General features: G+C 41.3%; 2 protein-coding genes across 20 annotated transcripts in view; one reads left to right on the top strand and one right to left on the bottom strand.

The window, feature by feature from the left end:
* Window positions 1–18,212, bottom strand: part of LOC147355818 (immunoglobulin lambda-1 light chain-like) — a 340,682-nt gene that overhangs the window by 147,366 nt on the left and 175,104 nt on the right. The gene's annotated exons all lie outside the window — the stretch shown is intronic.
* ZNF280B (zinc finger protein 280B) lies at window positions 2,284–10,731 on the top strand. Its single transcript, XM_086348949.1, has 3 exons — window positions 2,284–2,390; window positions 3,130–3,188; window positions 8,910–10,731. Exon 3 carries the CDS (start codon window positions 8,981–8,983, stop codon window positions 10,616–10,618), a length of 1,638 nt encoding a protein of 545 aa, XP_086205075.1. The 5' UTR covers window positions 2,284–2,390; window positions 3,130–3,188; window positions 8,910–8,980; the 3' UTR covers window positions 10,619–10,731.

Below are 18,212 nucleotides of genomic sequence, written 5' to 3'. Positions count from 1 at the left end.
ATTGTCAAAACTCATGAAAAGCAAGGAAAGTTTAAGAAACTGCTATAGACCAGAGTAAGCTAAGGAGGTATCTGTAGCTGTTCAGTATATATCCTCATGCAATTCGGTATCCTATATGGGAATATGAAACTGGAAAAGAACATTTGTGGAAAAACTGGTAAAATTTAAATAAAACCTGGAACTTAGTTAAAGGTACCCTACTGAAAGATGCTGGAATAATTGTAAGGCTTAAAGGAGGTCATTTCACATATATACATTTTAGACATTGCAAGTATTTTCTCTACATCACACCCACTTCATTTTGACTTCACTGGAATGGAAATCTAAGGTATGGTATACTTAACTGAATGGAAATCTTCAAATACAAAGGATCAATAATATTTAGACTGTGTGATCTGACCATAATGCAATAATGAGGAATTGACAAAAAAATCTTTTAAAATGCCATTCATTTGGAAAATATCAATAAATATATTAATACATAATATATATCTCCATGGAATTTTCAGGCAAGACTACTGGAGCAGATTGCCATTATTTTCTCCAGGGGATCTTCCTGACCTGGGATTGAACCTGGGCCTCTTGTGTCTCCTGCATTGGCTGGAAAGTTCTTTACCAGTTGAGCGACCAGGGAAGCCCATATAATATATAATCTTTGTCTTAAGAAGAGAATATTAGGATATACTTGGAAGTGAATGATAATGAAATACTATTCAGCAAAAATTGTGGGACACAGTTAAATTTGTAAGGGGAAACGATGGAAACAGTGACAGACTTTATTTTGTTGGGGTCCAAAATAATTGTGGATGGTGACTGCAGCCATGGAATTAAAAGATATTTGCCCCTTGGAAGAAAAGCTATGATAAACCTAGATAGCATATTAAAAAGCAAAGACATTACTTTGCTGACAAAGTCCATCTAGTCAAAGCTATGCCTTTTCCAGCAGTCATGTATGGATGTGACAGTTGGATCATAAAGAAGGCTGAGTGCCGAAGAATTGATGCTTTTGAACCGTGGTGTTGGAGAAGGCTCTTGAGAGTCCCTTGGACAGCAAGGAGATCAAACCAGTCAATCCTAAGGGAAATCAACTCTGAATATTCACTGGAATGACTGATACTGAGCTGAAGATCCAATACTTTGGCCACCTGATGTGAAAAGCCAACTCATTGTAAAAGACCTTGATGCTGGGAAAGACTGAGGGCAGGAGAAAAAGTGGGCAGCAAAGGATGAGATGGTTGGATAGTATCACCAATTCAATGGACATGAGTTTGAGCAAACTCCAGGAGATAGTGAAGGACAGGGAAGCCTGGTGTGCTGCATGCAGTCCATGGGGTTGCAAAGAGTCGTACATGACTGAGGATCTGAACAACAACAATGAATTAAGGTAAACGTACAGCATTACATATAAGAGAAAGGAGAGTTACAAACAACTATCTCAAAAAGTTGTAAAGATGAGCAACAGAACAAACTTATAGCGATAAGAAGGAATGAAACTGATAAAGAATGAAAATGAGTATAATAGAGAAGAAAATATTGTAACAAAACCAAAACTTTATTCCCCCATATGACTACCAGGAGACTTCCAGCAGAACAGGGCATTTAAAAAAGACTCTGTAAAGGGCCAAAAAAAGAAATACTTTAGCCTTTGCGAATATGATCTGTGGCGATTAATCAAGTTTGCAGCCATAGACAATCACCAAAGGAATTGGCAAGTCCCTGTTCCAACTTTAAGGACTCTGAAAATTGAATTTCACACAATTTTCACGTCAGAAAATAATATTCTTTTCGGTTTTCCTCAGCCATTAAAAAGTGTAAGGCTCTAAAATTGAAAAAAGAAGTAAAGCTCATTCTCAGCTCACTATAGGCTGTGCAAAAACAGGGGCAGGCTGCCCTGCATTGATCCAAATGGAATTCCAAGAGGAGGGGCTTCAAGACCCAGGTGTACGGTCAAGTTCCTTAAGCAAGGGGCAGGTCACCCCTGAGGGCTGTGAATGCTGGACACCATCACTGGACTCCCCTGGTAGACTCGGATGCCGCTCTCAGCCCTGTGCCCTGGCGACTGTGCAATCTGTTTTTTATTTTCTTCGGTGAGCTGCGCAATCTTGACAAACCCAAGACTCTTGGGATTCAGGTTCAGCCTGACCGCGCCCCCAGCGGTTGCCGCCAGAGGTGCCACAGCGCGCGCATGCGCCCAACTCGGTCTCGCGGCCAATCAGATTGCAGGCGCCGACACCTGGCAGCCAATCATCGGTGGCAGCGGGCGCGCCTGTAGGGGCAGCTGCGGCGGCGCCCCAGGCCTGAGGAGGCGTCGTCCCCACGGGCTTAACCCGGGGACCGTCTAGGGCCCGGTGAGCTGCCGGCAGTTCTGGCACCGCCGCCAACGGGGACCGGTAAGGACTGGGGCGTGGTGCGGCCGAAGCAGACTCTGAGGGCCGAGGGGAGGGTTTCTCGGGTCCCCACGCGCGCGGGGCCTTGCTCGGCGGGGCGGCCTGTGAGGGCCCGCGGGCCCTCAGGAGGGAGCGTGCGGCCGGGCCCACAGTCCGCGAGGCCCCTTTCGCCCTCTCCCCTCTCTAGTCTGGGCGGGCGCTGCTCTCCGGCAGCCTTCCTTCCCCGGGGGTGGGACGAGCCAGCTCGGGGAAGGGCCTGTCAGGCCCCCGGCCCCCGCTCGGGTCTCCTGTGGAACCTAATATATTTAAACACACACACACAAATCTTCACGGCGGGTTTGTGACTCGGGCCCGACCCGGTTCTGGACCCAGGCACAGTCAGGCGGGCGCAGCAATTAAAAAAAAAAAAAAAAAAAATCGATCTAGTGGCCTCCTCACTGCCGCGGCGCCTTGGTCGTTTTCCTGTTTCCTCTGCCTCTCCTCGGACTCCAGGGCTGCCCCTGTCCCTGGGGTCCCGAGATTCAGGCCTTTGGTTCGGGAAGTTGGCAGGTATTTGTTTGTTTGTTACTGAGAGAAGGGAGGTGGGAGGAAGAAGCTCAGGGAAGAGGAGTTCAATCACTTGCGCTGGTTGAGTGTGAGACGCCTGGTCAGCATCCGTAGGGTAGGACCAGGTAGGGCCTGGGGGATAGAACATTCCTGGAACACGTGACTCACCCTGACCTTTCCCTCTGCCCGCCCCCAGGATGTGACCTTCTCCTGCCTGGGAAGTCTGAAGCGCTCGATTTTCAGTGTGCCCCTGAGGTAAGGTGACGGACATCTTTACAATAAGGAACAAAGTTGCGTCTTTCTTGCCTTCCGTTTTTCTCCTTTCATTCATGGGCTGACACGTTGCTGTTGAGAGAGAGTTCTCCTGATTGGGGATTAGCTGACCCTGATTGTGGGTGGTGACTTCAGGGCAATCATGGTTTCAGGTCACTCTGAAGCTCTCTGAGTTGCAGCCTTAAAAACAGGCAGGGAGGCTGGTGGCTTGCTTTCTCCTGCCGTCTTGAAAGAAAAAACGTAAGAGCACCATGGGTTTTAAGCTGTGTAGAGCTGACTCCTACCACTTGGTGAGGCTAAAATGAGGCAGTGCACATATCCTAAGGTTTTAGCTACCAAATCAAAGTAATGAAGGTGTGGGAGTTCCCTGGTGGCCTGGTGGTTAGGATTGTGGGCTTTCACTGCAGTGGTCTGGGTTCAAACTCTGGTCAGGGAACTGGGATCCCACAAGCCGAGCAGCATGGCCAAATGAATAAATGAATAAAGTGGTTCATTCAGAGAAAATATGTTGTGATTTAACATGTTTACATGGGATTACTTGCTCATTTCTGTACCCTTAAGGGCTTTATTTCATTAAATAATTGAACTCCACAGGATGGGGGCAAGGGACCATCTCAGTTCATTTCATGCCAGTAAACAAGATCATAGGTAGCTCTATGCCCAGCAACTTGTGCCTACAGCTCTGTTGTATAGTTATCTATTGCTGGTACAGCTTTGACCTTCACAGCACATCAATGTTGCCATGTTTTGTTTTGGTCACACGATGTGGCTTCATAGGATATTAGTTCCCCAACCAGGGATCGCACACAGGATCTTGGCAGTGAGAGGGCTGAGTCCTAACCACTGGACTGCCAGGCAACTCCTGTTTTTAGGTGTTTTGGTTTGTTTTGTGTTTTTTAATTTTTGCCATATTTATAGGAGAACTGTTCTGTGTGTAAGTATGATGTGAGTGATATTATAACTCGAAATGTTTGTGTTGTACATATTATCTCAAAATTGAATAGTTTGAAAGAACTTAACATTTGTTATCTCTTGGTCTAGAATCCAGTTGGGTAGTTTAGCCTCAGGGTCTCTCCTGAGGTTGTAGTCAAGCTTTTATCTGGTTTGGCAACCTCTGAAGACTTGGCTTGTTGAATCTAAGCTCTCTCACTTGGCTGTACTCATGAGGCCTCAGTTCCTCCCTCTGTGGGCCTCTCCAAGGGGCTGCTCGTGTGGAGGCTGCTGTCTTTTCCCAGAATGAGTGATTCAGCAAAGAACTTGCACCCAAGATAAAGTGCAGAGTCTGTTTCAGAAGTTACACATCTTCACTTCTGTATTTGCTTAGTCTCACAGGTCAACTCTGTGATAGTTTGAGAGAGAACTACACAGGGGTGGGAATATCAGGAGGTGTGATTCACTTGGGGTCATCTTGAAGGCTGGCTACCATACCCAATAATCCAGCATGCCAACCTTTCTTCATATGATCTCAGTACTGTTACTGTGAGCAAATTATTTGGCTTGTGTACACTTCTTGTGTGCTAGATCTACTTAATTCTTGTTTATTCAGTGATATTCTAGCAAGTCTCTTCTTTGTCCTGGATTAAGTTTTCTGTTTCTCTGGATGGTTCCCATCAGCAAACAGACTGACTATAATGTCACCTCTCGTTAAAAATCCGTCTTTTGGTGACACATCCTGCTTCTGCTTATTTTATTGCATATTTGCTTTTTATAGACTTCTACAAAATTGTTTGTAGAATTTTATGTCTCCAATTCTCTCATTTTCCTTTAAGTCCACTCTTGTCAAGGTCATCAGTGAATTCCAAATGTTTAACTCAGTGGTGAATTTTTAGTTTTTATTTTATTTAATTTATTGGCAGCCTTTATCAGAGTAGTTCATTTCCTCCTCCCCGAAAAAAATTTTTCATTTGGATTACAGAATGCTTCTCTTTCCTGCTACTCTTCTACCTACAGTTCTCCCGCATACAATGTGTGACCTTTGTGTCTGGTTTTATTCAGATATCATATTTTCTTTTAAAATATTTATTTATTTAGCTATGTGGCATGTGGGATCTTAGTTCCCAGCCCAGGGATGGAACCTGTGCAGAGTCTTAAACACTGGATCTCCAGGGAAGTCCCATAGTTCATGTATTTTCAAGATTCATCCATTTCATGGATGTATAGCAGTGCATGTTTTTTTATGGCTGAATATGGTATATGAATATGGTATATGGCTTACATGTAGTCCATTGTGAGCATATACCAGTTTATTTATCCATTCATCAATTAATGGATAATATTTGGATGGTGTACTCTTTGTGGCTATTGTGAGTAATGTTGCTGTGAACATTGTTTTTTGCATGGACTTAACATTTTCAGTTTTTATGGATATATACAAAAAAGTGAAATTGCTGGATCATATGGCTACTCTACTTCCCTGGTGGCTCAGACGGTAAAGTGTCTGTCTACAACGCGAGAGACCGGGGTTCAATCCCTGGGTTGGAAAGATCCCTTGGAGAAGGAAATGGCAGTCCACTCCAGTACTATTGTCTGGAAAATCCCATGGACAGAGGAGCCTAGTAGGCTACAGTCCATGGGGTCGCAAAGAGTCGAACACGACTGAGCGACTTCACGTTCATGTTTATGGCTACTCTATATTTAATTTTAGAGGTACTGACAAACCACTTTTCCAAAGTGGTTGTTCCATTTTACAGCAATTACATCAACAATATATGAAGATTCCTTTTCTCCACATCCTCTGCAGCACTTGTTATTATTCCTCTTTTTGATACTGAGACTGATTTACATTTTCCTAATGATGGGCAGGAGGAGAAGGGGATGACAGGATGAGATGGCTGGATGGCATCACTGACTCTATGGACACGAGTCTGGGTGAACTCCGGGAGTTGATGATGGACAGGGAGGCCTGGCGTGCTGCGATTCATGGGGTCGCAAAGAGTCGGACACGACTGAGCAATTGAACTGAACTGACTGAATGATGTTAAGCAGTATTTTTTGTGATTGTTGGCCATTTGTATATCATCTTTGGTGAAATGTCTATTCAAATTCTTTTCCTGGTTTTTAAATTTTTTTTTTCTTTTATTGTTGTAAAAAACATGTAACTTAAATTTTACCATTTTAACCATTTTTACATGGTAAATATTTCACACGCTTTCATTAGTCTTTTTGAAGAAGGAAATGGCAACCCACTCCAATGCCTGGAGAATCCCGTGGACAAAGGAGCCTGGTGGGCTACACTCCATGGGGACGCAAAGAGGTGGACACGACTGAGCAACTAACACACACACACATACATAGTCACAGTGTTGTTTTGTTGCTGTTGTCATTGTTCTAGCTGTGCTATGCAGCCTGCATGATAGTTCCCTGGTTGAGGATCATACCCAGGCCCCTGATAGGAAAGCGTGCAGTCCTAACCTCTGAACTACCAGGGAATTCCTTATCACACTGTTATGAAACAGATCTCTACACCTTTTCATCTTACAAAATTGAAACTCTATACCCATCACCTGTCCCATTAAACAACAACTCCTCTTTTCTTCCCTGTTTCCCTAGACCCTGGAATCCATCGTTCTCCTTTGTTTCCTTTCTATTGCTTGACTATGTTAGATATTTCATATAAGTGGAAACATACAGTATTTGTCTTTTTATGACTGGCTTATTTCATTTAGCTTGATGTCTTAAAGGATCATGCATGTTGTAGCATGTGGCAGAATTTCTTTTATATGGCCAAATAATGTTTCATTGTATGTATATATCATATTTGATGGACATTTAGATGCTTCCACCTCTTAGTTGTTGTGATTAGTGCTGCTGTGAGCATGGCTGTGCAAATATCTCAAGACCCCATGTTAACTTCTTTTGAATTTATGTCCAGAAGTGGAATTGCTGAATCATGTGGTAGTTCTGTTTTTAATTTTTCGAGGAGCCTTTATACTGTTTGCTGTAGCAGTTAGGATCCAGTTTCTGTACGTGCTTGCCAAGAGTTGTCCTTTCCTTTCCTTCCCTTTACCTTTCCTTTCCTTCATGTGTATACACACACACACATGCACGCACAATTTTTTTCATATCCTTTTCCATTATTGTTTATCACAAGATATGAATATAGCTCCTTGTGTTATCGGAGAATGCAGTGGCACCCCACTCCAGTACTCTTGGCTGGAAAATTCCATGGATAGGGGAGCCTGGTAGGCTGCAGTCCATGGGGTCGCTAAGAGTCGGACACGACTGAGCGACTTCACTTTCACTTTTCGCTTTCATGCACTGGAGAAGGAAATGGCAACCCACTCCAGTGTTCTTGCCTGGAGAATCCCAGGGACGGGGGAGCCTGGTGGGCTGCTATCTATGGGGTCGCGCAGAGTCAGACATGACTGAAGTGACTTAGCAGCAGAGGGAAAGCTTTCAGTTTTTCGTTATTAAGTATGATGTTAGCTGTGGGTCTTTTACAGTACCCTTTGACTGAGAAAGTTCTCTTCTGTTCTTAGTTATTAAGTGTTTTTTTTAACCCCTATTATGAAAAGGTGCTAGATTCAGGGAAATTCTTTTTCTTCAGGCAGATGTGTTTTTTGTCCTTTATTCTATTAAAATGGCATAATGTTGATTGACTTTCATATAATGAACCAACTTTGCATACCTCCATAAATCCCATGTGATCATGGTATATAATCTTTTTTATATATTGTTAGATTTTGTTTGCCAGTATTTTGTTGAGGATGCTTGCCTCTATCGGAGAAGGCAATGGCACCCCACTCCAGTACTATTGCCTGGAAAATCCCATGGACAGAGGAGCTGGTGGGCTGCAGTTCATGGGGTCTCAAAGAGTCAGACACGACTGAGTGACTTCCCTTTCACTTTTCACTTTCATGCATTGGAGAAGGAAATGGCAACTCACTCTAGTGTTCTTGACTGGAGAATCCCAGGGACAGGGGCGCCTGGTTGGCTGCTGTCTATGGGGTCACACAGAGTCGGACACGACTGAAGTGACTTAGCAGCAGCAGCTTGCCTCTATATTCATAAGGGATATCGGTTGTGTGTGTGTGTGTGATGTCTCTGTCTGATATTGGTATTAGAGAAATACTGGCATCACTGCCTGCTATGTGGGGAAGAAACATGTGGAGTGAAGGATGAAGCATTGTTGGATTTAAGTTTAGTCAGGATTAGAGGGAGAAATTTAGGATATATCAGTGTGGAATTGGGGTGAGATTATCAAGAGAATTCATTCTCAATTTGCTAGGCCTGTGTTAACTGCTTGACATTGAATTATGCTGTTTGTTGACTATGTATAGATACTTTATACTTTGAATTTGCTACGTATTTTCTGTATTAACATTTATGAAAGTAGTCTGTGTGAATCAGTTGTAATGTGCATTTAAGATATGTTTTCTTCCAATTTTACTACAAAACAAGATGCCATTGAATAGCTGATTCTTTTAAATACTCATCCTTTACATGTGATTTCACCTAATGATCAGTGTTGTTGGGTTTTTTTTTTCCTCTTTTTAAATAGAAGAGATTAAAATCAACATGGGACAAAGCTATGACTCTCATGAAGGCTTGTAGTCATAGGTTTTTCAGCTGTCATTTAGTCTCTTTGACACTCCGTGTCTTTATCTGTAAGATAAGGGTGTTTATAACTACCCTAGAGTTTTGGAGATAATTAAATAGCGCATTTTTCTGTACTTAACTAATATGTAGTATGTTTTTACTTAGGTGGCAGTTTATATAAAGGAAGCACTGGGACTTGTGGCCACATCCTTCAAGAATAAAAAAGTGTTTAAAATATGGAACCACCATGTATGTTATGTGAAGAAAACCAAGAGCCAGAACCACAGAAAAGCGTAGGAGAAACCAAACAAGTAGGTGATGAAGATGCTGAACTGATCTTTGTTGGAGTGGAACATGTAAATGAAGATGCTGATCTGATCTTTGTTGGAATGACCTCAAATTCAAAACCAGTCGTTTCAAACATATTGAACAGAGTTACCCCAGGTTCATGTTCAAGGAGAAAAAGGTATGGTCACTTCAGGAAAGATAATGCTCACAAATTACAGCCTGTTAGTCATGTGACTCGTACATCCGAAGCAAAGATTGTCTTGCCAGTTTCTGACTCTGAATCAAGATCAACAGATAGTCCTATTATTATTGAGCCTTTGTCTAAACCTGATTATAAAAATATTTCACCACAAATAGTGCCTAATAGCTTTTCAGAGTTATGTTCTCCTTTGATTACCTTCACAAGTTCATTGCAGCATCCAGTAGAAACAACAGTTTCTGCAGGAGATATGAATAAAAGTCCTCGTGTATCAAAGCGACTTTCCACTTCTGAAACAAATAGCACAAATCCCAAAAGGCCTAAACTCAGTGATGGAATTATAGGGGAACATTCTTTAGCTTTGTCCCCTTCAGGTATTTTTCAGCAAAATTTTTTGACTACTCAGCAAAGCAAACCAGACAGTGTTCATACCTCATTAAGCCATGTTCAGAATGGAGAACCTTGTCCAACAGCTTTTGCAAAGGACAATGTTCATTGCAAGCCTGTAAGTCCTTTAGGGGAAAATGGACTGACAAAAACTGACTTTCCAAGTTTAGCAAGTCAAAAAAAGATTGTTGATCCCACAGAAGGCAATCTGATAGTGTTACTTCGTGACTTCTACTATGGACAGCATATAGGAGATGGGCAGCCAGAACCGAAGACTCACACAGCCTTTAAATGCCTCAGCTGCTTGAAAGTTCTAAAAAATCTCAAGTTTATGAATCACATGAAGCACCATTTGGAACTTGAGAGGCAGAGAGGTGACAGCTGGAAAAACCACACCACCTGCCAGCACTGCCACCGCCAGTTTCCCACCCCATTCCAGCTGCAGTGTCACATTGAAAGTGTCCACACTTCCCAGGAGCCCTCCACAGTCTGTAAAATCTGTGAATTGTCCTTTGAGACAGATCAGGTTCTCTTACAGCACATGAAAGACAATCATAAGCCTGGTGAAATGCCCTATGTATGCCAGGTTTGCAATTACAGATCATCAGTCTTTGCAGATGTGGATGCACATTTCAGAGCATACCATGGTAACACTAAGAATTTACTTTGCCCCTTTTGTCTCAAAATTTTTAAAACTGCAACACCATACATGTGTCATTATAGAGGGCACTGGGAAAAGAGTTTTCACCAGTGTTCCAAATGTCGGCTACAGTTTTTAACTTTCAAAGAGAAAATGGAGCACAAGACCCAGTGTCATCAAATGTTTAAGAAGCCTAAGCAGCTAGAAGGATTACCTCCTGAAACAAAAGTTGTTATTCAGGTATCACTGGAACCTCTTCAACCAGGATTGGTGGAAGTAGCATCCATTACTGTGAACATATCTGATTCTGAACCATCACCCCCCAAATCTAAAAGTAGGAGTTCAAAAAAACCCTGTTAATTCTAGTTTCAGTAAGTCTGAAGCAAGTATTTCAGTCAAAGTTAAAAACCCCATTAAAAATAATAAATGCAAATTATAGCATTATTCAATAGTATCAAATATAGTGAAACCAATGGGTAATTTGTGTGTGTGTTTTTTTTTTAATTCATGAAGTACAATTTTGTTTGATCTGAATGTTGAGATGTTTTTTAAAAATGATATTACCTGTTTTTCATATAATTGTCTTAACACGTAAAAAGTATGTGTGTGTGCGTGTGTGTATGTGTGTGAGAGAGAGAATGAGAGAGGAAAAGTAACAACCTATTTATTTTGGTATTTCATGTTATTTGTAAGTTCGAAAGCTCTACTATATATATAATCTGTAGAGTGTTTTAGCAACGTAATTTTCAACTGTTTTCATGCCTTGAAGATCTCAGTATTAACTATATAGCCAGATTGGAATGGCTTTGTTATGGTATGGTCCCATGTGCTGCTGAACTCTCCGAAGTGCCTCTGTTGTGCTGATCTAAGATAACCTGGCTCCAAAAGCCTGGTGTGGAGAAGTTGATGGAGAAGCTGTGATGTGAGTTTGGACCAGACACAGGGTAGTCAGCGAAGAGCTGTGGCTTCTTGTCCCAGTTGAGTAAGAGGCACACATTCACTCCAGGCATGGAGCCAAGGCTGAAGGAACACTGTCTCAGAGTGTCTTTACCTAGCCCAGGGACAGCTAAGGAAGCCAACCATTAAAATGCCTGTGTTTGGTTAGGGGCCCCTGCAAGCATCAAGCAGGCCCCTGTGTATCATTGACTGCAGTTGGAGAAGCAGAGATAGTTAATAGAATGAAGCCTGGTGCCTGTGGACCTCCTGTTGAGTGATCAAAAGGGGAATTTGATTCATTCCATCCCCTTTCCCATTTGGCTGGCCTTTAGTCAGTGAGGTAGCCATATCTGTCTCAGTCACAGTAGTAAAGCAAGTTAAGATTCCCAAGGAAAAAAGCCTTGACATCCAGTTTGATTTGTACTGGACCCATAGTTTTAACTGAAAAGGATCAAACACAGGGAATCTGTTCAGTTTATGAATTGGGCTAAATTTTGTTCTCTTACCCTTAAGCTACGATGGAGTTGTCCGAGAATAGTAAATGTAGTGGATAAAAAGGGTCCAGGGTGATTAAACCCTTTATAGAACTTTTCCTTACTTTTTCCAGTTACATGTGTCTTACCCTAGTTGAACATGTGAAGTTTTCAGTTTTGTATCTTATCTTGCCTTGGACATGAATGTATTACAGTTAACAGTTAATTCTTTGTGTGTGTAATTTCCTATGTTATCAAACTAATACTGAGTTTCGGTCTTACTTGACACAGTCTGATGTGCAGGAATTGTCTCGTTTATTTCAGTAATTATCAGGTCATAGGGTTATTATCCTTCCTCTAATCTATCCAACTATCTAATCTGTGATTATACTTGTGGAGACCTTTTTTCTTGCAGTCTCCAAGGGCTCTTTAACAGACCTGCGGGGTACCCTCCAAGTATTGGTTCCTGAACACCAGCACACTTGGCTGCCTCTGTGGGTTCCTGGAGTTGAGTCTCCTTAGGCATGTTTTAATGCCATCCCTTCTCCACTTCTGGCACAGATACCTAGCAATCTCTGTGCACCATTCAAGGAACCTGGGATCCTGGCTATAGACCTATGCCAGGAGAAATCTCTCCTTTTCCTCTTCCTTTCTCATCCTCTTTATCTCTCCCCACTTTTTTTTTTTTCCCCTCCTCAATTTATTTAAATTCTCTAAGCTTTCACAAAATGCTGGAAAGTGATAATCACCAAGGGGTTAGTGTCCCTCTCAGAGCTGGAGAGGAAGGATACGAATGACCAAGCTGTAGTGAGCATATTGTCTGCATTTTAGGTAATTTAGAGTATAAATTCTATTGTATTTATTTACTCAGTGCTTGATTGATTTGCACTTTGAATATTTTACTAGGCCTTTCCAGTTAGTTTGCTTGGGCCAAAGCACTTTGCTAAGTGTCAGCTTAAACCACTTTCTTTAGGTGTAGAAAGAGTGTGTGTGTGTGTTCTGGTCTCAGGTGAAAACGTCTGTGTATAAATAAATGTGCAGACTGTTGCATACTTATCTCCTTTATTCTATTTCTATAGTAAAAATGTGAAATGTTTTAGTTAGGTGTTTTTACTGTTGCTTAGTATTATCGACACTGTTACTGTTTGCTCTGAATATGCTCCTAAGGAGTACGAGTTGTATTTATTGCCAACTGAAAAGGTTCCAGTGATATGGTCCCTGACTACCTCCTCTCTCCGTTCTCTGTCGTTCTATCCACTGTTTTCCCCACTGGTGCACTGTTGTTGACAACACTGGCCTTGCTTTTCCTCAAGCAAATTCCATTTCTTCCCCATCCGAAGACTTTGCAACTGCTGTTCTGGAAATGCTCTTCCCCTAGGCCTGCATGGCTTGCTATCTCCCTTGTTTGATCTTCACCAGTGTTAAAATCACACAATGAAATCTCCAACCCCTTCCCTTTCCTCCTCCTTAAAGGCACTTTATGTCTCTACCCTCTTCTTCCCTCTCCAGCCTAAATTTCCTAGATTTTCACACACAAAAAACAGAAGAGATAATAACATCAGGGCTTTGCATCTTAGAATTAACTTGAGTCAGTTTCTGTGCCTGCAAATAAAAGATAGTTAATAGTGAGTTGAGTTCTTTCAGGAGCTTTCTCTGTTTTTCTATTGATACCTCTATATTTTTTTAAGGCAATGTCACTTTGTTTTGTTTACAAATATATTGAATATCTGTCAAGATTACTATTTTGTTATTGCCCTTTGTGAATTTCCTTGTCTATTTTGCTTGTTCTTTCAGATAAAATTTATTATTTTATTAATGTTGCCAAAAAATTGTAAGTAAAATTAGTATTTATAGAAATAAAATGTTTTTTAAAAATTATTTCTGCTGTCTGTCTTTTTACAAATAACATGGCATATTTTTACATTTTTAAAATAATCTTATGTTGGCCAGGACTTCTAAACAGGTGTGTTAATGGGTTTTCTTGTTTTTAGTACCATCAAAGGCAATGAGTATATGGCTTAATAAATTTCTATTTCTGTTTTTAGAATTTAAAGAGAATTGTTTTATTGGACAGTTTACAACATCTGTTGAGACATTACTTTTCTTTCTTTGTCCTTTCCTTTCTTCCCCTATCTTTCTTCCTCTTTCTTTCCTTCCTTCCTCCCTTTCTTTCCCCAGGTTTTTGCTTGACTGGACCTTTCCTGAAACAAAAGTAATTCCACTCAGGGTTGAATATTATCCTCTCAGAATCTCATTCCATTTCTCATTTCTAGTACTGGAGTTAACTTCCTCTTCCCCTTATTAGATTTGCCACAGTTGTATCAATGTTTCTGATTTTCTTTTTCCAAGAAGCAGCTCTTGTTTTATTATCCCAACAAGTTTTATTTTTGTTGTTTTCTATTTTTGTTTCAATTCATATATACCTTCTACTTTCTTTAGGATTTTTTTTTTTTAATAACCTTGTATTTTAAAAGCTTTCTTTATAGGTTTTTATGGAAATATATTTGATTTACAGTGTTGTGTTTCAGATGTATATCAGTGATTTAGTTATGCAGATACATATCTATTCTTTTTTAGGTTCTTTTCCATTACAGGTTATTACATGATACTGAGTATTTCTTTTTTTTTTATAAAGGGTTTAGGACTTGACCTACCTTTTTGTCCAAATCCCAAATATTTTTATGTATACATTTTTTTAATTAAAATTTCATTCACTATGATTTTTGGCAAGTTAATTCCAAAGATTTCACTATTTGCAGGCTGAATGTTTTAATTTATAGTTTACTGAGAATTCAGTTTTCCTTGGCGCTCTAAAGTATGTGTGTATATACACTGACATGTCTATATACACAACCTTTTCAGATTACTACATGGGTTTTTTTTTTTTTTAAGATACATAAGTATATTTTAAAAGATATTTTCTATTTGTATGGTAAAAACGTGAAATGTTTTAATTCTAGAAATCTGTTCCCCAAAATTAATATAGTATAAAAAGTAAAGGTATAAAAATATTCCTTTGAGAGTAATTCCTAGTAACAGAACTTGGAAATGTTAAAAAATTATTCATAACACTTATTAAAGGTGGTAAGAAAAACTTTATTCAAGGTAAGAGTACTACAGTGGGGTCTAATAATCGGGGAGAGAGATTGAGCTTAAGTCTGACTCCAGCAGGGACACAGCTGGGACTTAACAGCTAAGGAACAGGGTGGGTCCATGAGGTTGCAGAGAGAGACTGGGAGACTGAAAAGCAATGAACAGCAACAGGGTGGGTGTCAGTGGGTGGAAACTTACTCAGAGGACCATAAGGGTGAGGGTGGGTTCTGGCTCAACTGAGAGGATCCTTGCAAGGCTAAGCAAGGCTGATAAGATACTGAGGTGAGTGATAAGGAATTTGAGCTGATACTGAGGGTGGTCAGATCAAGGGTGGGGTATTTTTTCTAAACTGACTTAGCAGATTCTGGCTAAAATTGGACTAAATGGACAGGTACCCCTGGATAAAGACATCGCCCAAAGTTGGCAGTGCATTAATGAACTACTGCTGCATAACAAATTACCCCAAACTAACAGCTTACAACAATATTATCTCATATGCTGCTGAAAGTTGGGAATCCAGGAATAATTCAGCTGAGTGTTCTGGCCCAGGGTTTCATGAGATTGCCATCATCTGAAGTCTTGACATGGGCTGGTGGATTTCCTTCCAAGATGGCTTACTCACATAGCTATTGAAACCAGTTTCCTTGTTGGCTGTTGGGAGAAAGCCTCAGTTCTTTCACCTGGGCTTGTACTGGGCTACCTGAGTGTTCTCAAGATTCGACTAAGCTGGCTTCTAGAGTGAGTGATCCAAAGGATAAGCAAGAAGGCTGCAGTGCCTTTTATGACCTAGTCTCAGACACTTCATTTTCATTTCTGCAATATTCTAACATTAGAAGTGAGCCACGAAGTCCAGCCCACATGTGAAGGGGAGTATAAGGTGCACCCTTGAAGGAAAGGATTTGTGTACATAATTTAAAGTCACGTGGACACATAGCCACAAACTGTTTACATACTTCTATGTCCCAAATGCATTTTCCTGCCAATGCTTTCAAAGATATTATCCATTATAGCATTAACTTGAAGTTCAGGACCTTGTCATCTAAGTCAGGTCCAGATATGGATCAGGGTCCAGTTGTGCAGTATCTCAAGTGTTCAATCACTCAGTTGTGTCCTACTCTGTGACCCCATGGACTGCAGCACGCCAGGCTGCAGGCTTCCCTGTCCATCATCAACTCCAGGAGCTTGCTCAAACTCAAGTCCATTGAGTTGGTGATGCCATCACCATCAGATGGTTATCTCATCCTCTGTCGTCCCCTGCTCCTCCCGCCTTCAATCTTTCCTGCATCAGGGTCTTTTCCAGTGAGTCAGTTCTTCGCATCAGGTAGCCAAAGTATTGGAGCTTCAGCTTCAGCATCAGTCCTTCCAATGAATATGCAGGACTGATTTACTTTAGGATTGACTGGTTTGATCTCCTTGCAGTCTAAGAGACTCTTGAGTCTTCTCCAACACAACAGTTCAAATTAAACAAGTGTAGTTCCTCTAGACCTGAGGATCTGTGAACAAAAGAGTTAATCTGCTCACTTTCACAGCCAACATACAGTGGTGGGTCAGGCATAGATAACCTTCATAGACACTCCTGTTCCAGAAAGGGGAGGGGAGATGGGAGTCAACAGTAGCAGTTCTGAAATCCCACGGGTTTACTTGTTGGCAGTCCTTTGATTAGGATTTAAGGCCTGGAAACTTCCTAGGCTTCAGTCTCTGAATTTTTAATTCTGCCCACTGACATGATTCCATTGCATGAAAGGTGGGTAGTATATGGTTACATTGAAACAGTCTGCCTAGCCTGCTTCCTGCTTGGTGAAGGTAGAAGTCCAGAGCTCTCTTATTTTGTACTATTGCTGTACTATTTTTGTACTATTGTACAAGCTGAACTTAAATATGTTATCTTAGAAACTTGGTGTGTCTCCTGATAATCTTACTGGTGTCCATGCCAAAGCACCCAACTCCAAAGCCACAATCATACATGTCTTCATAATAAGGCCTACTCTGTCTTGGTTTTCTGCTGAGATAGCTGAGGGATAACACCCTGAAACTTGGTAGAAGTCCTATTGTGTGACTTAAATGATCTCTGAGTGACACCCCTAAACTCTTTGGAGGGCATTGGCCTGACTGGATAATGCCATGAAGCATCCCCTTCCACCTTTCTGAGTCTTAACAAAAAATTTTACAGTCACTCATCTTTAGACCACCTTTATTTAAAAAAAATTTTTTTTAAGAACTGACGTATAGGTGATGTACAATGTTATATTTAGACCACCTTACCTCAATGCCCTGGATATGGTCTTTGCTTGAGAGCCATTAATTTTAGCATCTTCTGTCATCTTAAAAGACTGGAAAATTTCCAAATCAGCAAGTTCTGTCTCCTTTTTCAATAGTCTTTTGCTTAAAGCTTTTTTTTTTTTTTTAAATTTCCCTTCATATTTTACTATAGGCAGCAAGAAGAAACCAGGCAGCACTGTTGGCTGTTCGGCTGGAAATCTCCTTAGCTAGATAACTCGATTAATTAGGTACAGTTTCTCCTTCCAGCTCATTAGGTACGTTTTCTACTTTTCATAAACTGCAGGTACAGTGGACTTCCCTGGTGGCCCCCTGATTGAGAATCCACTTGCCAGTGCAGGGGACACGTGTTTGACCAGTGGTTCGGGAAGATTCCACATGCTCGAGCAACTAAACCCATGTACCACAACCACTGAGCCCGAGCTCTGCAGCCTGAGAGCTGAAACTACTGAAGCCCGCGGACCTCAAGCCCGTTCTCCAAGAAAGAAGCCAGAGCAATGAGAACCCCGAGCACCTCAACAAAGAGTGGCCCCCACTTACGCAACTAGAGAAAGCCCGAGCAAAGCAACAAATACCGACAGCCAAAAATAATAAATTTTAAAAACAGCAACAAAAAACAATTCTCTGATTCTTTAAAAGAAAAAATTGCAAGTGTAGGGTTACTACACTTTCTGCTACTTCATACACCCTTTCTTAATTTTCCAATAAGATGTTGGTAACTTCCTTTTAAGCCATGCCTTCTCAAAGTCGAGTTTTTTTTTGTTGTTGTTGTTTTTCTTCAGTTGAGTTCAGTTGCTCAGTCGTGTCTGACTCTTTGCGACCCCATGAACCACAGCACGCCAGGCCTCCCTGTCCATCACCAACTCCCGGAGTCCATCCAAACCCATGTCCGTTGAGTCGGTGATGCTATCCAACCATCTCATCCTCTGTCGTCCCCTTCTCCTGCCCTCAATCTTTCCCAGCATCAGGGACTTTTCAAATGAGTCAGCTCTTCGCATCAGGTGGCCAAAGTATTGGCGTTTCAGCTTCAGCATCAGTCCTTCCAATGAACACCCAGGACTGATCTCCTTTAGGATGGACTGGTTGGATCTCCTTGTAGTCCAAGGGACTCTCAAGAGTCTTCTCCAACACCACAGTTCAAAAGCATCAATTCTTCAGTGCTCAGCTTTCTTCAC

This window comes from Bos grunniens, chromosome 17 (assembly GCF_055505025.1).
Source record: "Bos grunniens cultivar Pamir isolate PY7600 chromosome 17, Bosgru_T2T1.0, whole genome shotgun sequence".
Taxonomy (NCBI): domain Eukaryota; kingdom Metazoa; phylum Chordata; class Mammalia; order Artiodactyla; family Bovidae; genus Bos; species Bos grunniens.
This window is presented reverse-complemented; position numbering and strand designations above follow the sequence as displayed.

Coding starts and splice junctions, on each gene's coding strand:
- ZNF280B (XM_086348949.1), top strand. CDS start 8,981: ATGGAACCACCATGTATGTTATGTGAAGAAAACCAAGAGCCAGAACCA.